The 21234-nt window shown below is 43.3% G+C and overlaps 1 protein-coding gene across 9 annotated transcripts in view; it reads left to right on the top strand.

The window, feature by feature from the left end:
* The window catches only part of NIN (ninein), a 107670-nt gene that overhangs the window by 18538 nt on the left and 67898 nt on the right, over positions 1–21234 (top strand). For all 9 annotated transcript variants that reach the window (XR_009739109.1, XM_061430952.1, XM_061430949.1 and 6 more), the window contains 2 exons: positions 2225–2306; positions 16390–16559. Coding sequence is in view for 8 of the 9 variants with exons in the window: in XM_061430952.1 (XP_061286936.1) it covers positions 2225–2306; positions 16390–16559 (252 nt within the window). In the remaining variant the exon portion in view is untranslated. The remainder of the gene's footprint in view (positions 1–2224; positions 2307–16389; positions 16560–21234) is intronic.

Here is a 21234-nt window from a genome sequence, read left to right as displayed (position 1 = left end):
CTGAGTACCTAGCAAGCTCTGGAAGTTGGTGATGGACAGTGAAGCCTGGTGTGCTGCAGTCCATGGGGTTGCAAAGAGTTGGACACGACTAAGTGACTGAACTCAACTGCACAAGTGTTAGGAAGTTTGAGCCACTTTATATAACTCTCATTTTATCTCCCTAAAGCTGTTATGAGGGAGGTGGTAGCAAACATAACATAAAATACATGCAATGCTTTTGGCAAAGTACCTGCCTGACTCCCTGTGACCATTCCTGAGAATATGGAGGCTCTATCACCAGGGCCTAGGATAGGGCCTGGCACATAGCAGTGGCCCAATAAATATGCTGAATGAATCATAAAAATTAGTTGTTCCATAGCCCCACTTTTCAAGAGGAGCAGATTAAAGCTTGGAGAGGTTTAGTAATTGAGCCATTTCACAGAAGCAGGTGAGTGGCTGAGCCAGAGTCAGAACCTCTGGCCAGCTGGCTCCAGCATATAGAGCCTTCGCTCCTCACCCTTCTCCTGCCTACCCTGAGAGGAAGGCATGATCCTGGTAGGAAGTAGTAGATGCCAGTGTGGGAGATGCCCTGAGTAGGAGGGGCTTGGGTATGAGATGTCTGTGAGCTGGCTGGTTGGGAAGATGGTCTTGCCCCTGGCTAACCGAGGCTGGATGCCTCAGTGCCTGAAGCACAGCTGCCACTGGCAAAAGCTGGCCCTCTTTCCTCTCCCCGGTATTTCTGTGATTTGTCAGCTATGAAACCTAATGAGCACAGTTTATAATTCTATGATCTTTTAATCCTTCACTGGCTCCTTAGCAGATGCCCGCCCTTCCTTAATGGACTTCTGCTCTGGCTCCATAAATATGCCGACTTTTAGTCTGTGTGATCTAAAGGAATATGATTTAGAAAGCAATTTCAAGTAATCAAAATGAATGTGGTAGAGAAATCACATGTCCTTTGGGGGAGCGTGGTGAATTGCAAGCATATACAGTTTTATGACACATGAATCTCAGTGGATTCCTCTCCTTTGCATTGATTTGCATGAATAAGACATATGATTTGTTTCCTTTATTGTTTAGATAACTAATGAGGTTTGCCGCTTTTCCACATTTAATTCAGAAGTGGTTTTTATCTGTCACCTATATTTAAACTCCTAGGCAATGTTTTGTAATGATGTCCCAAAGAGACCCACAGCAGCACACATTATGAATTTATCAACTTTGTATTTACATATGGGCTTCTGTATAAATAGGTACCATGTTATTAAACTATAATTATGGTGGGAAGAAATACCATCTCTTGCTTCTGCCCCATGGTGAGATCATGTGAATTTAAGTTATAGAATAATATACTTGGCTATAAAGAAAACCATTTTACTCCTTTAATATCCCAGTTCTGAGTTTGTTTTTTTTTCAAGCATTGTTCAAACCTCCCGCCTTTTTTCTTTTTAATAATGAAAGTTCCGAATGATACCAGCAGTCCCCGTTGTGGACCACACCGAGAGAAGAGGGGCTCTCCCTTATGTGCCAAGGAAACTGATAAGGGTATTTGCAAAACTGTGCTCACAAAACACTAGGTAAAGCTTCAATAACCAATTCTGAGGATTTACTTGAGTAAAACTCAGGTTCCGTCCTACTTCAGTCAAGGTAATTGTATTTTTAAGAATTCGGGAGCATGCTTCCCAAGGTTCTTTTATCCTATGTGTATGCTATTGATTTCTACTTGTTTATAGAATTAGGGGCCTTGGGAGACAAATATCATCTACTTGCCTGAGGCAAGACTGTATTTCAAGTCATCCTTGAAAGGTAGTTTACTCTCTTGTAGAATATCTTAAGAGATGAAAGCGTTTTTGGCACATTGTTAAAAAGGGTCATTTACTTGGAAAATTTTTTCTAGTGTCTAACCTAACATCTTTCTTTTCTGGTCTTGTTCAGAAAAATAAAAGGAACTGAGTTCAAAACCTACCTTCTTCTGAGTTTATAAAGAGGATTTTGCTGTGCAATTTTCCCCCTCAGGGTTGAACAAACGTTGATATTGGTGTTGGTGACACTGGTGTGTAAAATGATCATCCCATTTTCCCTTGAGTGCTTTAGAGAAAAGAAGAAGCGGGAACAAAAACAGGTTCTAGGACCCCCTTCAAGGCTGTCAGGATGCTAACAAATGGTTCTGGAACCTTGTACATGGGTTTGCTTCCTTAAGGCTATGGAAAAGATTTTTAATTGATTTTGAATGGTTTATTTTCAGGTGCATTTTGACCAGTTTAAAGAAGCATTAATACTTATCTTGTCTAGAACGCTATCAAATGAAGAGCACTTTCAAGAACCAGGTAAGGACGCTGACTTTTCTTCTCTTCCTTCTGCTTTAAAATGTGTCCAGGGGAGAATCTGGGGACTTTGAGGCATGTGTGTGAAAGCTTCAGAGTATCTGCCTCCCCCAGATTGAGCAGCTATTTGGAGTGACTTGTCTTTTGACGTGGTCATAAAAGGCGTGCAGCTGTCGCACACTAGGAAGAGCCTCCTCTACCACAGCAGCGAATTAGGGAAGAAATCACTGGATTGTTCCCAGATCTGTCAGATGGTGTGGCAGTAACTCATTCCTGGAATGAGCAGAGTGGAACTGAATGGTCCTTCTTCCCTCCTCATTGCCTGTGAACATGAAACAATATGAACTGGGGCAGAATTTTGTCTGAAAGAAGGGTGGGTAATTTTATTTAGTCCCCGTGAGTGGATAGCCCTGTGTTACAGACAGGACCACATTATAACTGTTTTTCTCTCTCCTCTTGAGTGATCGTTCTTTATGGTCCATGTTGTTCATATTTGTACTTTTAGTGCCCAGTAGGATGCTTAACACACAGTAAGTATTCAGTGAAAACTTAATATTATACTTCATTGATTTTCTTAAGGCACATCATTATTTTATATACTCCTAAAAAAATTTTTTTCTCAGTTATAATGGTAAAATGCCATTGATTATAAGACACATCATAATTTGAGAATGTTCAAATCTAGGAGTGTGTGTGCTGGGGGTAATGTCTTGTAATAGTTAAGGCGAAGTCTAAACAGTGTTGAAATTTAAATTATAATACAGTCTGTTTTTTTTTTTTAATTAGAAGCTAGGGTTAGAGGTTGATTATAAAGGGGCACACAGGGGAATTTTGGGGGTGATGAAACCATTTTTATATCTTGATTGTGATGGTGGCCACAAATTTTGTAAGTTTTTTTCTAACCCACAGAATTGCTCTCTAAACAGGTGAAACTTACTCTGTGTAAATTAGACCTCAATAAACCTGAAAGAGAACACTAAAAATATAGTCCAGTTTTGAGAGTGAGGAGAGATCACTAACATTTTGTTGCTACAAGCAGTCATTCAGTGTGACCTACTTGGAAGCACAGGTGGGAACTCTTGTCTTATCCTCACTGGTGATCCAGGTCATCAGACCTTCTGAAATGCTCCAGATTTGTGTCATATGTATGAACTCTGCGGTTAGCAGTGTTTCGGGTTTGGATTGAGTCTCCCCCTTTTTATTAAGGTTATTGTTAATTCTGACGCTTGCCAGAGCTCTCTTCAAGCCCCTAGCGAGCCTGGGAGGGAGTTTATTGCATCCTAGAGGTTTTCCAGACTAAAAATAGAATTTCTGTAGGTCACCCAGTGCTGGAACCTGGACTTTTGTTCTTACGGGGTCTCACATTTTGTTAGTAGTTTTACTTGTTTAAGGTTGTCATCTTGATAAAAATAGTGTAAGATCTAGGGACCCTAACTAGAGCTATCGTGACATCACCCCATCTATTGTTGTTCATGCGAGCATAGGTAACATACACTTAAACTCAGTGTTCTCTTTGCCCATAATGGGTGTTTATGTCAGTTTGGAATAGGCTGCCCCGATTCTCGTCCTTTTGCTGCTCTTTCTTCAAAACCTGTTCTTGATACCTGCCAGAAAATTGTCATAATAAATAAACAGACCACAAATGTGGAGGGTTCCCTGTAGAACTGTACCATCTTGGGATCTGAATCATAGGATGAGGAGGTAGACAGAGTCTGGTTGAGCTTGGTAACAGTTTGAAAGAAAGGTTTGTAAGTCCAACTCCAGTCAGTGGTTTCAGGTTTATACGTGCGCCTCACTGCTGGGCAGGAGGAGGCATCTTTGGACAAGTCTTCCAGAGGGGTTTTTAATAGCTGACTGTTCCATTCTTTGGGTGGACCACAGCAAACCTTTGTTACAGAGCTGCCCCAAGTCAGTGCAATAAAGCATCAAAGTACTTACTGACAGCATTTCCTCCAGCATGGATGTGACTTCCCGAACATTTGATCTGGAAGGATAAAATCTAGGGGTGAGCCTGTGCCTTAAGAGTGTTTTATCTCATATGAGGCTGAGTCATTCCTTCTTTGTTCCTGAGCATCTCTGCTTTTTCTGACTTTTGCCTGTCACTCCCCGGCCCTTCCAGTTGTTTCTGGGGATCATGCCTTTCTTTTCACTCAAACATTCTCCCACCCACTCAAGTATGTGACTCCACTCCTACAGCCTGCCTGGCTTGGCTAGAGAGAGGCAGAGAAAGAAGGATCAGGACTTAAATGCCGTATATCAAGAGGCCACCTGGGTTCACCCCTTCTTTCCCCTTTATTAACATGGTTCAGTTCAGTCAGTCATGTCCAACTCTTTGCGACCCCATGGACTGCAGCACGCTAGGCTTCCCTGTCCATCACCAACTCCCGGAGCTTGCTCAAACTCAGTCCATCGAGTCGGTGATGCCATCCAGCCATCTCATCCTCTGTCGTCCCCTTCTCCTCCCACCTTCAGTCTTTCCCAGCATCAGGGTGTTTTCTACTGGGTCAGTTCTTTGCGGCAGGTGGCCAAAGCATTGGAATTTCAGCGTCAGCATCAGTCGTTCCAATGAATATTCAGGACCAATTTCCTTTAGGATGGACTGGTTTGAACTGTTATCGACATAACAATCCCGTAAGTCATAGACTGTATGACTGCAGGGCTAGAGTGAATGCTGCCATTTTATCCATGAGCAAACACATTCAAAGAGGGATGTGGATTACGTCTCACAGAGCGGGGCAGAGAGGGATGCTAACCTGTTATCACCAACGGATGGGAGTCCAGGAGGCTTTGGTTTAGGGTGTTCACCCTCAGACGCATGAGCTAAGGGCACCACAGTCTCAGTCAGTGCAGCCTGGCCAGAAAGACTCTCACACGTGGCCAGCAGCAGAAGGAAGGAGCAGAGAAGAGCAAGTTCCACCTAATCGTCAGAGACAGGGGTGTCTATGTCCTCAGCATTACTTGGCTGTTCAGCACTTAGTTCATCTTCCACTGTAAGGGGCCAGGGCTGTGGTCTTTTTGTCTTACATTTTGAGATCAATGGACCTACTGGACTTTGAGAGGAAAATTACTCTTAAGTTAGTAAAAATAGGAGGGCCATAGTGCACAGCCTTTGACACTGATGAGTCATGAATTGGTATTTTGTAACATCCAAAATTTTTATAAATTAAAAATATCTAGTGCTGTACCTGACTATAATATAGAAAATCCAGTGTGATATAGTAGAAAGACCCTTGAACCAGGAATTATGTAATACTGGCATGTGTGTTCAGTGGTGACCAACTTTATGCCACCCCATGCTCCCCTAATTGGGTGGCCTTATATCACTCACCTAGAGACAGACATCTTGGAATGTGAAGTCAAGTGGGCCTTAGAAAGCATCACTACGAACAAAGCTAGTGGAGGTGATGGAATTCCAGTTGAGCTATTTCAAATCCTGAAAGATGATGCTGTGCAAGTGCTGCACTCACTATGCCAGCAAATTTGGAAAACTCAGCAGTGGCCACAGGACTGAAAAAGGTCAGTTTTCATTCCAATCCCAAAGAAAGGCAATGCCAAAGAATGCTCAAACTACTGCACAATTGCACTCATTTCACACACTAGTAAAATCATGCTCAAAATTCTCCAAGCCAGGCTTCAGCAATATGTGAACTGTGAACTTCCTGATGTTCAAGCTGGTTTTAGAAAAGGCAGAGGAACCAGAGATCAAATTGCCAACATCTGCTGGCTCATGGAAAAAGCAAGAGAGTTCCAGAAAAACATCTATTTCTGCTTTATTGACTATGCCAAAGCCTTTGACTGTGTGGATCACAATAAACTGTGGAAAATTCTGAAAGAGATGGGAATACCAGACCACCTGACCTGCCTCTTGAGAAACCTGTATGCAGGTCAGGAAGCAACAGTTAGAACTGGACATGGAACAACAGACTGGTTCCAAATAGGAAAAGGAGTACATCAAGGCTGTATATTGTCACCCTGCTTATTTAACTTCTATGCAGAGTACATCATGAGACACACTGGGCCGGAAGAAGCACAAGCTGGAATCAAGATTGCCGGGAGAAATATCAATAACCTCAGATATGCAGATGACACCACCCTTATGGCAGAAAATGAAGAGAAACTAAAAAGCCTCTTGATGAAAGTGAAAGTGGAGAGTGAAAAAGTTGGCTTAAAGCTCAACATTCAGAAAACGAAGATCATGGCATCTGGTCCTATCACTTCATGGGAAATAGATGGGGAAACAGTGGAAACAGTGTCAGACTTTATTTTTTGGGGCTCCAAAATCACTGCAGATGGTGATTGCAGCCATGAAATTAAAAGACACTTGCTCCTTGGAAGGAAAGTTATGACCAACCTAGATAGCATATTCAAAAGCAGAGACATTACTTTGCCAACAAAGGTCTGTCTAGTTAAGGCTATGGTTTTTCCAGTAGTCAGGTATGGATGTGAGAGTTGGACTGTGAAGAAAGCTGAGCACCAAAGAATTGATGCTTTTGAACTGTGGTGTTGGAGAAGACTCTTGAGAGTCCCTTGGACTGCAAGGAGATCCAACCAGTCCATTCTGAAGGAGATCAGTCCTGGGTGTTCATTAGAAGGACTGATGCTAAAGCTGAAACTCCAACACTTTGGCCACCTGATGTGAAGAGTTGACTCATTGGAAAAGACCCTGATGCTGGGAAGGATTGAGGGCAGGAGGAGAACAGGATGACAGAGGATGAGATGGCTAGATGGCATCACTGACTCAATGGACATGAGTCTGAGTGAACTCCAGGAGTTGGTGATGGACAGGGAGGCCTGGCGTGCTGCGATTCATGGGATCACAGAGTCGGACATGACTGAGCGACTGAACTGAACTGAACTATACATTAAAACCTCTGAGGTCTTTGGTCACCTCATATGTGAAGGTAATTATACTAGAAAATACTTAAAATCCATTCAACTCCAGGATTCAGCTGTGTTGTCTCCTAATATCTAAATGACATCTACGTGTATGAAAAAGCTAGCTCTGTGTTTCTGTAAAATTTCACCCAAAATAAACAAAAGACAGCTATATATAAATAATACAAAAACAAAGCTATAATAGGAATTCAGAGGAAATGGAATTAAGTCATGATTTCCACAGTCTTGGGTTCTGTCATTTCTAACACCTCTAAGGTACAGTGTCTTTATTTTTAAAATTAGAGGGCGTAGATATTTGCAGCATCTTTTTAATTCTGATGTTTATGATTCTAAAACACTTAACAGAGAGTTTTTCCCTTAAAAACTCAACAATGCAGTGAAGGTACTAAAATTCAGATGGAGTCAGAAAAATGGATTGGGGATGTAGGGAATCCTTTGTGGATTCCAAGCTGATTAACATCACCGGTGGCAGAGCTCCCCTGCATCTATGTGTGCAGCTTAATTTTCAAGTTATTTTCCTAAAGTGAGAGAGGGACACCTTCATTATTATTTATGGATTATAGGGTTTGGGTAACGGGCTCCAAGCTACACAACTATAAGCTACATAGTTACATGCCTGCGCTGTCCGGATCCGTTCTCCAGAGACTCCTGTCCTTGTCTGCTGCCTCTTGCAGTAGGTTTCTGTTCTGTGGTAGATGTAAGCATGACGCAGCAAGCGCTTCCTCCCCTCACACTGTTAATGGAAATATATCTTTCCTTTGTTTACCTGGTGAGGGAAATCTCAGGTTTGGAAAAGCTAAACCCTTAGAAAAATAAGGTAAGGCAGATGATTGGGTTTTTGTTTTTTGTTTTTGTTGGTAATAAACATTCTTCACTCCAGAAACTGCCCTATTTCTAATTATTTTCCTTGTACTTTGGAGAAGCTGTGACTATAATAAACCTCCTCATTCACTTGGCAAGTGTGCACCGAAGCAGACAGCAGGCTAGATCTCGGTTTGCAGGGCTTGAAGATTTGTGCTTGCAGCTGTATTCGGGGGCCGGGCCCAGGCCCTGAACTCTGGCTGAGGGCCCTGTGTTTAGAAGATACGCACAGATGGCCAGCAGGAGTGTCCTCTCGTCCTCTCTTCAGTTAAGAACTTAGCCCCTGGTTCCCTTGGTATATATGGGATGCTATCAGCGAGGACCAAAAAGATTTCTTCAAAAGTTAAAAGCAACATAAAGGCACTACCACTAACCACCACCACCATCAAAAGACCGTGTGAGGACTCATTTCCTGAGATCAGAGGGAACTAGAAATGTTAACATCCACTGGTGGTCATGTAAAATAGTGGGACATTCCTGGATTTTTGTAAAACAATAAGCATCAAAAACTATAAAAGTGTTTTTGGCCAATCAATGCCAGATTCAGGTTTTATGCTATGGAAATAATTATGTGTGTGTAAGGATAGTCATTTAAAATAGTTAAAATACTAATATATATATATATATATATCTTGAGCAGAAATTTTTTTGAAAGTAATTTTATTGATTTTTGGTTACACTAGGTCTTCATGGCTACAGCGGCTTTTCTCTAGTTGCAGAGAGCGGGGTCTACTCTCTAGCTGTGGTGTACAGGCTTCTCACTACAGTGGATTCTCTTGTTGCGGAGCACAGGTTCTGGAGCACAGGCTCAATAGTTGTGCCTCATGGGCTTAGTTGCCCTGAGGCGTGTGGGACCTTCTTGGATCAAACCCATGTCTCCTGCACTGGGAGGCAGATTCTTTACCACTAAGGCACCAGGGAAGCCTCAAGCAGAAATTTTTGACCGTGTATTTTGGTTAGGCAAGCTATGATGTACCTGTATAATCAAAGACTAGGCAGCTATTCAGTTGTCCTCTAGAAGAATACTTATTGTTATGACTTTGCAAGGAGCAGGAAGGCACTTAAAAAATATGTGTGTGTGTGCAAAAAGGATATTACTGTTATTTACAGTTAAACAAGTCTGGTGAGAATTTTGGTAATGAAACAGTTTGTTTGGAAGTTGTGCTGACCTAAGTTTATTTCAGTTCCAGTGTATGCGATGCTTTCCAAAGCAGGGACATGAAAATGGTAGTTTTCTGCAGGGAGTCCTAGAGAATTGGCGTGTCCTTTCATGTCAGTGGTGCTAGTGGTAGAGAGCCAGCCTGCCAGCGCAGAAGATGTAAGAGGCTCGGGTTCGATCCCTGGGTCACGAAGATTCCCTAGAGGAGAGCATGGCAACCCACTCCAGTATTCTTGCCTGCAGAATCCCCACGGACAGGAGCCTGGTGAGCTACTGTCCATAGGGTCACAAAGAGTCGGACACGACTGAAGTGATTTAGCACGCATGCCTTCATGTCAGCGCTGTGGTGAAGGGAAAGGAGATGACAAGGAGGAGAAAATGAGGGCACAAATGAGATGAAGGCGGCTTCAGTTCCTGAGACAGACAGGATGCCGTCACTGTGCGTTTGCCAGTAATCTTAGCCTGTCACAACACATGAGGAGAAGGAATGTGCTGCAGGACTGGGGGCTGTGAGGCCTTCCCTGAGCCTGCTCCGTGGGCTCCAGCACCCTGGGTGGGAGGACCCAAGCCCCGGCAGAAGCTACCTGACAGAGTAGTGCCCTTGCCCCACAAAGCTCCTGTGGCTTTCCCTAAACCTCGGGATGTTAGGTACTCCTCATCTCAGTGAGGACTAAGGATCCAGGTCTCTGACTCTAAAGCCCATGGGCTCTTTCCATGAAGCACTGCTGCCCTGGAAAGCATGCAGTCCAGCTGGGCAGGTAAATCTAACAAGTAAAATGTTTGTAGAAAAATATGACCATGGTCAGTATTAAGCATGGAACAATCAGTATATGGGTTGCACTGAATTCACAGGAGAAAAAAGGTCCCATGAAAGTTGTACCAGGTTTGAAAGAAGTCAGTTTTGAGCTGAGCCTTGAACAATGGGGAGGATTCAGTTAGATGATCTGTGAATCTCTGGCTTCTTCCCCCAAATGGCTCAAGAAGCAGGGCCTTCTAACAAGAATTAGTAGGCTGAGCCTCCCAGGAGAAGGTTGGGGAACAATCTCATCATCATTTTCAACTCAAAGAGTTTTTCCTATTGACAGGTCTTCACCTGCTTTAGGGCTTAGATAGATCATCTGGTCAGACCAGTCAGCCCTGGGGGTTAGGCCACACCTATCCACCATCCTCAGCACCCTTGGGCAGAGTGCTAACCTTCCCCTTGACATTTCCCTTCCAGACAAAGCTAATCAGAGCCACCCCATTTTGTGCCCAGAAGACCCTGTGTTCCAGCAGGAAGCATCACTCAGATTGCTAAGAACTGAGTGGAACTGTGGAGACTGAACTGCTAAGAACTTGTGGAGACTGCTCCTAATGTCTTTGCATTCAGCTGTTTAGTTGCTAAGTCATGTCTGACTCTTTACAACCCCATGGACTGTACCCTGCCGGTCTCCCCTGCCCATGGAATTTCCCAAGCAAAAAGACTGGAGTGGGTTGCCATTTCCTTCTCCAGGTTTGCATCTGGGGAGGGGACACTAAAGCTCCAGTTGGCACCTGGAGCTTGTGTGAAGATGCTGGAAGAGAGGCGTGATTGGGGAGTGGGGTGCTAGGGTTCAGGAAGCAGCTGCCTTGGAAAGGGCTGTGTGGACACAAAAATGGGGGTGAGGACCCTGCCTGCAGATAGATGGTCTCTGCAGAGGTGGGGTTGCACTGGGAGGCAGAAGGAATGGATATAATGTCCCAAGGCTTTCCAGGTGTATTTTTTCTCCCCTCCCTCCTTGGAACATCTCCCTCTCCATCCCTTTTCTTTTCCCACCTCTCCCGCTGTACCCTTGTTTCCACTTCTTCTTGGCCTCTCACTCATTCTTCCTCTGCCGGTTGGACCCCAACCCATCAATTCTTCCTGCTTCCCCTCTCCCAGCCCTCCGTCAGCCTCTAGCTCTCTGCCCTGCTTCTGTCTCTCACCCACTTCCTTTGCTGTTGGTTTTCTTTCTGTCTCTGTGTCTTCCTCTGTCTGGGTTTTTCTCCACTTTGCTTCTTCTCTTCCCTTTTCTCTTATTTAGTATCGGGTGTGCACTTACTTGCTCTCTGACTGTGTGATCCCTGTGCAGCAGTGTGTCAGAGTGGGCGAGGAGGTGGGTTGCACAGTGGGGGTGGGAGTGCTCATTTGCTGCACGACTGCCTCTTCCTGGGAAGCTTTGTGGGGTAGAGTGGTAGGGGGAGTCTTGTCCTGAGGTTTACACCTGCTTTATTTTCAAAAAAGTTTCAGGAATCCCGTGAGGTCAGCAGAAATGAAGTCTAGAGGGTCTCAGACGACCCCCTGTCCCCAGGCCCATTAGAAGGGGTGGGGTCTCTGGGAATGAATTCCTAGGATAAGGAGGCAGGAAGCCATGGATTGCAGAAGCAATTCCAAAATAAGGAGATCAGCACCACAAAGGTGTAGCTTTCTTCTTCATCCTGGAAATATCCTCAGGTCATTTCAGGGGAAAGGGAAGTTTGAATCAAAAAGTGATAAAATAGCCATCTTATCCCTCAACGATAACCTCAGATATGCAGATGACACCACCTTTATGGCAGAAAGTGAAGAGGAACTCAAAAGCCTCTTGATGAAAGTGAAAGAGGAGAGTGAAAAAGTTGGCTTAAAGCTCAACATTCAGAAAACAAAGATCATGGCTTCTGGTCCCATCACTTCATGGGAAATAGATGGGGAAACAGTGGAAACAGTGTCAGACTTTATTTTGGGGGGCTCCAAAATCACTGCAGATGGTGATTGCAGCCATGAAATTAAAAGACGCTTACTCCTTGGAAGGAAAGTTATGACCAACCTAGATAGCATATTCAAAAGCAGAGATAGTACTTTGCCAACAAATGTCCATCTAGTCAAGGCTATGGTTTTTCCAGTGGTCATGTATGGATGTGAGAGTTGGACTGTGAAGAAAGCTGAGTGCTGAAGAATTGATGCTTTTGAACTGTGGTGTTGGAGAAGACTCTTGAGAGTCCCTTGGACTGCAAGGAGATCCAATCAGTCCATCCTAAAGGAGACCAGTCCTGGGTGTTCATTAGAAGGACTGATATTGAGGCTGAAATTCCAATACTTTGGCCACCTGATTCGAAGAGTTGACTCATTGGAAAAGACCCTAATACTGGGAGGGATTGGGGGCAGGAGGAGAAGGGGACGACAGAGGATGAGATGGCTGGATGGCATCACCAACTCGATGTACGAGTTTGGGTGAACTCCGGGAGTTGGTGATGGACAGGGAGGCCTGGCATGCTGTGATTCATGGGGTTGCAAAGAGTTGGACATGACTGAGCAACTGAACTGAACTGATCCCTCAACAACTATAACAGAATGCTCTGCCATGGCTGGTGTCTGGTATTTAATACTGGAGTGCGCCTCTGAAACTCTCCTTTAACTTCCCATGTGTGTCCTATGGATGGCACTTCATCCCAGGTCCTAAGCTTGTGTTTTTCATGAAAAGTACTGATGGAATAAATAGTGTTTAGGCTTTGGGGTAACCATTTCAGCTTCCTCTTGTGTCCTCGTTGCTTTGTCTTTGGCCATTGCAAGAACTGAGTGTTCCAAGTGGCCATTCTCATCACACAGGTGCCTGGGGCAGTTCTGGGAGACAGCAGAAAGTGTACACTGCCCTGCTCAGTTAGAGGGAGAAGGGAGAGGAGGTGGGTGGCTGTTGGTTGTTTTCCCTGCCTGCAGCTAGCCTATTCCAAGTGGTCATTCTCATTAACTTTGTATTTCAATTTTTCTTTTATTGTGAGCACAAGATCTTCTGGTCACTTTAAACGTGTGCACTGTGGTTCTTCCTGATTCTGGAAGGTGAACATTGTCACAGCTCTGGAGTCTCTCTTGTTACATCTCATCATGAGCTCTCCAGGAGTCCAAGACTCCTCTAGGCAGTGTGGGCTTGTCTGCTTTCCTTCAAAGCTCACTTGTATTTTTATGTAGTGATGCCAAATAGGGGAAATGGAAAATAGGAAAGAAGGGAAAATGGCTCACAAGCTTGACACTCCAGGTAGAATCATAAATATACATTCAAAGAACTGAAACACTGAAAGTAAAAGCAGTCCTTTATCCACCCCCCCACCACTGATATTTCATGTCCCTCCTTGGAGCTCATGATTGGAGCAGTTACTTAGACTTAGGTTAAAGGAAGCTATATGTACATAATTTCATTTCTTAATAGGTTAAATGACCATGTATTATCTGACATAGAAAAGATTATGTACATTACATCCAGATGTGCTCCTAAAGTAAAGAAACTTTGCCCCAGGGCTGTGATTTGGCAAGTCTTTCTTGGGCATGGTAAGGAAGGGGCAAGGTGTTCTTTAGTTTCAGTGAGCAAGAATGTCTTGAAACCCCCACTGAGGCCTCCTTTTTGGTGGACTGCTGCTGAACACTTGTAAAGCCCTGCTTGAGATGAATAAGGAGAATATTGGAGTTTTCAAACCCTTAACACAGCAATGACTGTTGGCCATGAATGTTCTCTCTAGACCTTACATTTAATGTCTTTCTTCCCCTTCTTATTTTGTAAATATAGTGAGGTTGATGCTCTAAACAGAAAAAAGATATGTGAGTATGTAAGTCTAAAATGTAACTATTTTTAATTGATGTGATTAGTCTGATACTTTATTGTATGATTTGTGAAATTTCTTATGAGGAAACTTTAATACTTCATTTTTCCTTTGCTGTGTTAATATCTTTATTCCTAAAAGATTTTATATTTAATCGATTTCTCTAGAAATTGACTTTGTGATGTATGTACAGTCTGTGAAAGATATTAACTTAGAGTTTACTCAGAATTGGTTTTTATAATTAAAATATAAAGTTAACTTAAAAATTAAAGTTTCTGGCAATGCAAAAATAAGTACGTGTATAAATAAAACAACAAAGGATCCTAGTGTTTCACAATATACGTATTACCTTTCATTGTGTAGGGAAAAAAACTGTTTCAAATCTACCACCGCTCCCTACACAGCATGAGATATTTAGTGGTAAATAACTAGGGCTTCCCTGGTGACTCAGATGGTAAAGGATCTGCCTGTAATGCAGGAGACCCAGGTTCGATCCCTGGGTCATGAAAATCCCCCTGGAAAAGGGAAGGGCAGCCCACCCCAGTATTCTTGCCTGGAGAATCCCATGGACAGAGGAGCCTGGCAGCGTACAGTCCATGGGGTCGCAAAGAGTCATACACGACTGAGCGACTAACACTTTCACTAACTAGGGAACCATTTTATCCACAGATGGGTTTTAGATTAAATCACAGTGGGATTTTTTTTTTGGTTTTTGGTTTGAAACAGTGGCTTTGTCCCACTGCTTTTTTTTCCTCTGAAAAAGTACAGCATATATTAAGAGTTCCTTTGTCACTTCCTTCCCCAGACTGTGACTATCTTCTCACAGTGGGAAAATCCCATGTTCCATTTTCTGATGTTTTATGTTTTCCCTTTAATTTTTTCTAAGCCCCCATCATCACTAAATGGTGTATCTTGTTGTCCTCCACTAAAATTTAAGAATATGTAATAAATTAAGGATGGTTCTACATTGCCTCTTATCTGACTAGCATCTGTGGGTGTCAGCTGCCAACAAGCAGCTCGGGTGTCTGGGCCACTCCTGAACGCTCACAAGCTGACACACTCTCTTCTGATAAAAGGTACCTTCAAATATGCATGTGCCTTTCAGTATACATTTTGTATGCTTGAACACTTTCTGTAAGAGAATCACTCGACCTAATAAAGTGGCTTGACTGGGACTTTGAAAAAGCTGGATATAAATATCGCTAGAATTTATAGAACAAGCATAAATACTTCACTCTGAGCTCTGCTGAGCATTTTCAGGATGTTTCTGAGCACATTTGTGAAATCAGAGCTTATCCCAGAAAAAGGGCCTGGAGGAGTGAGGACAGTTAGTCACATAGGGTCACCAGTCCTCCCGGGGAAGCTTCAAAGTAACCGCTACCCCTTAACACTTTCATGTTAAGGGGTAGGGTTTTATTTTCTTAGTTCTTATCTAATCATCTACCCTAGTTTTGTTGATATGTGTACAGCCCTTACTTAAAAATATACATGTCTGAGTTCAGACATACCTTGTTAAGACTGTCTTTGCAAACAGAACACATATGTTCTCCAGAGAGACAGTATGTCTGTATGGGTGATAAGAACTGAAATCAAAGTCTTGCCAGTCTTATATTTAATGGAATATTTTATTCTCCTAATTCTGTTCAAGATGCTAAAAAAAAAAAGTATCTCTAATTTGACATTCGTAATGAGTGAAGTATTATTGCTTTAAAGCTACCATTATAGAGGAAGATTAGTGTGTGGTGATGGTGGTGGTGGTGGTGATGGTTGGTGGTGGTGAAGGTGGTGGTGATGGTGAAGGTGGTGAAGGTTGAACCTGAGACGTGGTCTGCACAATGCTGAAGCCCTTCTTCAAGGTCAGGAGATGACTCTCCCCTTATATGCACATTCTTTTTTATTTTGCAATGCACAAAGCTCATGAAGAGAAAAACTATATATAATCTTCTTAATGCAGTTTTGCAGTTGCTGTTTTATTCCACAGCTTTTAATTTTATAATGAGATTTTGATGCCAAGTTTCGTGTAAGCAATGAGCTGTCATTAATTGATGAGGATGCACTGTGTCAGTTTCTTTGTTCTCTCATCTTGCTTGTCTGATGGATCAGAAAGTGGGATGGTAACAAAGGAGTCACTGACGTACAAGAGGGGTATGGTCCAGACTAATTGGTGTGAATGCTACCTTTACAGTGCTGATAGAGTGTTCATTTTATCATCATTTTCCAACGTGTCTCTTTGGTGGTATGATCCCTTCCTCTACCTTCCCCTGTGTCTGTGAACAGAGCTTGATAAACAGAAGAACAGATATGACTGCTTGCTTTGTCCTGATCTTAATTCCATAGTTTTAAGCAAATTCCTCACTGTGGGCTCTGCATCTCTCCCACCATATGCTGAGATCTACTCGGGGCACTATAAATCATTTGGAATTAAAGGCTGTGCTGTGCATCTGACCTGCTAGCTCACGGACGCCCACATCCACTGCAACTGGCGAATGGTGGTGGTTTATTTTGGGGCTGGTATATAAGAGGCTGTGTCCGAAGGCTGGGAGTTGTCAGATAGGGACTGAGATTGTCTTGTAATGTGGCCTCAACTCTTGTCTCCTTGCCCAGACTGCACTCTCGAAGCTCAGCCCAAATATGTTAGAGGTGGGAAGCGTTATGGACGCAGATCTTTACCTGAATTTCAAGAATCCGTGGAGGAATTTGCAGAGGTGACTGTCATTGAGCCACTTGATGAAGAAGCACAGCCTTCACACATCCCAGCCAGTGAGCGCAGCGAGGTAAGAAATTGGACCACAGGTGTGGAGACTTGGGGTTACCCACACCCTTGTGGCACAAACACAAGAGGACTGAGGGGCTGATGGCTTTTCTCAGCCACTTTTTTTTTCAACTACATGCTAATCTTCTTACTTGCCTTTTGGATATCTATGACTGCTTTTTCTATTGTTTATATGTTTCATCTCTGTTTCAGCTTTTGAAGAGCTGATGTTTCTGTGCATGTTTTATGTATATAGTTTTTAACACAGTTATTTTTGTATTTATCTGAGGTCTGCCACTTCTAGCTCTTCTTGGGAATCTCTCTCTCCTCCATGGCAGTGTCATTTTCAGTTATGTAAAAAGCTCATCAGCTCCCTCCCCGCAAACTATAAAACAGCTGCAGTGACAGGTAAGAAGTGAAAGCCGTTCTCAGGCATTTCAGGAGCCAGCATCTTATCTTTTGTGGTGGGATAAAGCAGCTTTGCAACTTTGTCCTTGTCACAAGGCTCAGCAATTGCCAGGATTCTTACCAGTTCTGTCGCCCCCAGGCGCATCTGACTCCCCAGCAATCAGATATCCCTCTGCTTCCCTCATCTCCCTCTTTTCATTTTACATTTTGCTATACTCTACCAATAAGGAAGAAACAGTAGCATTTTCTTTTTTTTTTTTTCTTTATGGCTCATTTACCAGCATCCCATTTATAGAACATGATTGAAAGTGCCATGCTGAGCAAGCTCTAAATATTTCTTGCAAATCCCAGCTTAGTCTGGGGATGCAGATATTTCAGATGCTCATATAAGCTGGGAAAGAGACAAAAGAGCCTCAACTTCCTTAAAGTCATCTGTAGATCATAGTTTAAGCAGGGAGCATGTGTGTGTTGCCATTAACTTTCATGTTCAGCTTGCTGATATATCTATGAGAAGCTTGCTCCAATAATGTCCCCTGCAAGCAGATACCCGGCATCTTCAACTTTCTAGAATACCCACAAACCCAAAGGTAACCAGAGAGAGTCCCAGTATTGAGCAGAAATGAGACCAACCACAAGGGCTGCAATTTAGAAGACACATGACTGGTCTGCTAACCAGAAGAGGCTCGCACTGCTTTTTAGAATCAAGTGATACCTGTCCTCACAATAGAAGTGAAGGAGCAGTGGCAGAAATGCGAGTGAGAAGAGAGGAAGAAAAGCAGCTAAAGGGGGTAAGATAGATAGAAGCCACAAAAGTGGTGTGAATAGTGTGGGTGAGCGGTGATGGCTAAAAATGGAAAGACTTTGAGAAGCAACAAGGATGCTACTAAAATGTCACAGCACTGGGGGCCCATGGGTCTGGGGCAGAGGCCTCTACCCATCTTGGTTCAGTCGGTTTCAGACCCTTCCTTGGGTCACTGAGAATTTAGATAGGGCCCTTTCCACAGTAAAGCACATAGGCTCGCACTCACAAGTGCTCCATTTACTATTTCAGGTGAGCAGGTGATCTGCATACTTCAGTCACTGCAGTGTCTGTACTATTTATCTTGCTGACAGGAAGGGTATCAAAATGGCAACAGTAAACCTGTTTCATAGCCCTAACTAGTGTGGAATGTATCTGAGACATGTCTCTGTGAAAAAACTAATTGGTTAAAATAGGGCTTCACACTTGATGGGGGAAGATTTTCTTATTTGGAAAACACTTTTAAGTTGAGTATCTCCTTTCTCCAACTGTTTTCAGTGCTGAGGTACTGTTATTTGGTGCTAAGAAATGAAATGGTTACTTATTTTTTTTGTGAGGCGAGTTTCTAATTACCACCTGGGGATACCCAGAAAGTTCTTGGGCAGAACTGATTTTGTGGCTGGTAGGATATTTCTTATGTCTTTATTTAATTTCATCTACCGATTTCCAATGAGATTTACTGTTTAAAAAGTGCGACTTTGGCTTTATGTGTAAATAAAGTTAAGGGTTGAGGCCAGAGTCTGGGTAAAATCTTGCTGCTTATACTTAGTACAAGGGTATATTGGGAGAATCATTTCACCCCTGATAAACTTCAGCTTCTCTAACTCCTCTAGAAACCTCTTAGGTGTGACCTTTTGACACTATATAGTGTCAAAAGGCTTTGGTGTAATAACCCACCATCAAAGAGCAGCAAATAGAGGACTGGAGAACGTCATTTGTCTCTGTCTGCTCTCCCCAAGGACTCTACTGACTTGACTTCGAGAGTCTGTTATAGCCCAACCAGAAAACCTGTAGCAAATCAGATAACACGTTTTTACCTCCCTCTTTATTTATTGCTAAAAGTGGACTCAAAGTTCATCCCGCTGCTTTCTTATCTAAAAATGAAGTGTTTTGTGAACTAAATGGAGCCTGTTGGTTTTCAGATCGATTCATCACAACATTTACAGCATGATGCATGAGGTTTTTGATGTGCCTGTTGGCAGTAAGACGGGCCGGCTTCCGCTTCGTGCAGTAACCTTGGCTGTGGATCACACGCGCTGCCCTCACGATCTGCAGCATAGTTTCGTCACCATTGGTTTTAACTGCATCTGGTTGTGTCAAGATGGCACTCTGGTTTCCTGGCCAGTTTCTGTGGTCATTTCAGCAATGGAAAGCCACTCTGTTGGTCAACTCAGTTCATCCTCTGGTCAGCACTGGCTTGCTCTAGACACCCTTGTCTCTTCTACAGAAGCTATCTGGGGCTCCTCAGAGTACTGGGGCATCTTCCCTATTCTAGAGTGGCCCTCAGGTGGGGAAGATGGGGAGGGCAATGTTCTCAATGAACTGTGGGGTTTATTTATTCTTAACTTACAAGTTCAGTATCTGTCAGGAGGTCTCTATTTTTTTTTTATACAAACAGCCAGATTGCAGATTTTTGTATGAATAAATGGGGTTTATTACATCTCAAGCTACCAAGTCACTTCTTTCCAAACTAAAATTTTTATTTTGTATTGAGGTATAGCTGGTTAACAATGTAGTTAACAATGTAGTTTTAGGTGGACAGTGAAGGGACTCGGCCATACATATGTATGTATCCATTCTCCCCTAAACCCCGCTCCCATCCAGGCTGGCACATACAATTGAGCAGAGTTCCATGTTCTATACACTAGGTCCCCCATTGGTTATCCATTCTAAATATAGCAGTGTGTCCATGTCCTTCCCAAAGTCCCTAACTATCCCTTCCCCCTGGCAACCATAGTTTGTTTTCTAAGTCTGTGAGTCTCTTTCTGTTTTGCAAGTTCATTTGTATCATCTCTTTTTAGATTCCACCTATAAGGGATGTCATAGGATAGTTCTCCTTCTCTGTCTGACTTACTTCACTCAGTATGACACTCTCCAGGTCTGTCCGTGTTGCTGCCAATGGCATTATTTCATTCTTTTCAATGTCTGAGTGATATTTCATAGTATATATGTACCACGTCTTCTTTATCCTTTCCTCTGCAAATGGACATTTAGGTTGCTTCTGTGTCTTGGCTTTTGTAAACAGTGCTGCAGTGAACACTGGGGTGCATGTTTCCTTTCAGATGTTTTTCTCCAACTATATGCCCAGGGTTGGAATCGCAGGGTCATATTGTAGCTCTATTTTCAGTTTTTTAAGGAACCTCCATACTGCTCTCCATAGTGGCTGTACCAGTTTACATTCCCACCAGCAGTGTAGGGGGGCTACCTTCTCTCCACACCCTCTCCAGCATTTGTCGTTTGTGGATTTTTTGATGATGGCCATTCTGTCAGGAGTTCTTTATTGTACTGCTGGTTTCTTTTTTCTTCCTCTTGGTTGCTTCTGGCCCTTTTGTCTCCTGCCCTTGGGTGTTAAGAATTTCTTCCTTGGGTGTGTTTGTTATCAGGGACTCATATTTCCATGTGGCTTTGCAGTATTAAAGGCAGGAGCGGGCTGGGTCTCCTGTGACATGACTATTTCATGAGGAGCAGTCAGATGGGAAGCTAGAGACAAGTCTGCTTGGTTTGGTTCTAGGTTTCTTTGACTCCTGGGCCCTGGCTCAGGGGTTCCTAGCTTGCCCATAGACTGAAGTTTTTCCTGTCCTCAGACAAGCCTCATTTTTTCTTCTAAAGTGACTTGAGAGTTTTTCTTTTTTTTTTTGATGAAGACCACAGGACCTGAATCTGTTATCAGAAGTTCAATAATGAGGAAGTCCGGCTGTTATTACCCAACAGGAGAATAGTTTTCAGCTCTAGGATGAATCAAGTAATAATCCTCTTTATTTAAGGAGTTTGGAGAGGTGGGCAATAGAATGGAATGGTGTCACAGTTCAGTTCAGTCGCTCAGTCGTGTCCGACTCTGCGACCCCGTGGACCGCAGCATACCAGGCCTCCCTGTCCATCACCAACTCCCGGAGTTTACCCAAACTCATGTCCATTGAGTCCCACCTCATCCTCTGTTGTCCCCTTCTCCTCCAGCCCTCAATCTTTCCCAGCATCAGTGTCTTTTCAAATGAGTCAGCTCTTCACATCAGGTGGCCAAAGTATTGGAGTTTCAGCTTCAGCATCAGTCCTTCCAATGAACACCCAGGACTGATCTCCTTTAGGATGGACTGGTTGGATCTCCCTGCCATCCAAGGAACTCTCAAGAGTCTTCTCCAACACCTCAGTTCAAAAGCATCAATTCTTTGGCACTCAGCTTTCTTTATAGTCCAACCCTCCCATCCATGCATGACTGCTGGAAAAACCATAGCCTTGACTAGATGGACCTTTGTTGACAAAGTAATGTCTCTGC

Source organism: Bos javanicus, chromosome 10 (genome assembly GCF_032452875.1).
Source record: "Bos javanicus breed banteng chromosome 10, ARS-OSU_banteng_1.0, whole genome shotgun sequence".
In the NCBI taxonomy this organism is placed as follows: Eukaryota; Metazoa; Chordata; class Mammalia; order Artiodactyla; family Bovidae; genus Bos; species Bos javanicus.
Note: the sequence above shows the minus strand (reverse complement) of the source record. Positions and strands in the feature narration are given on the sequence as shown.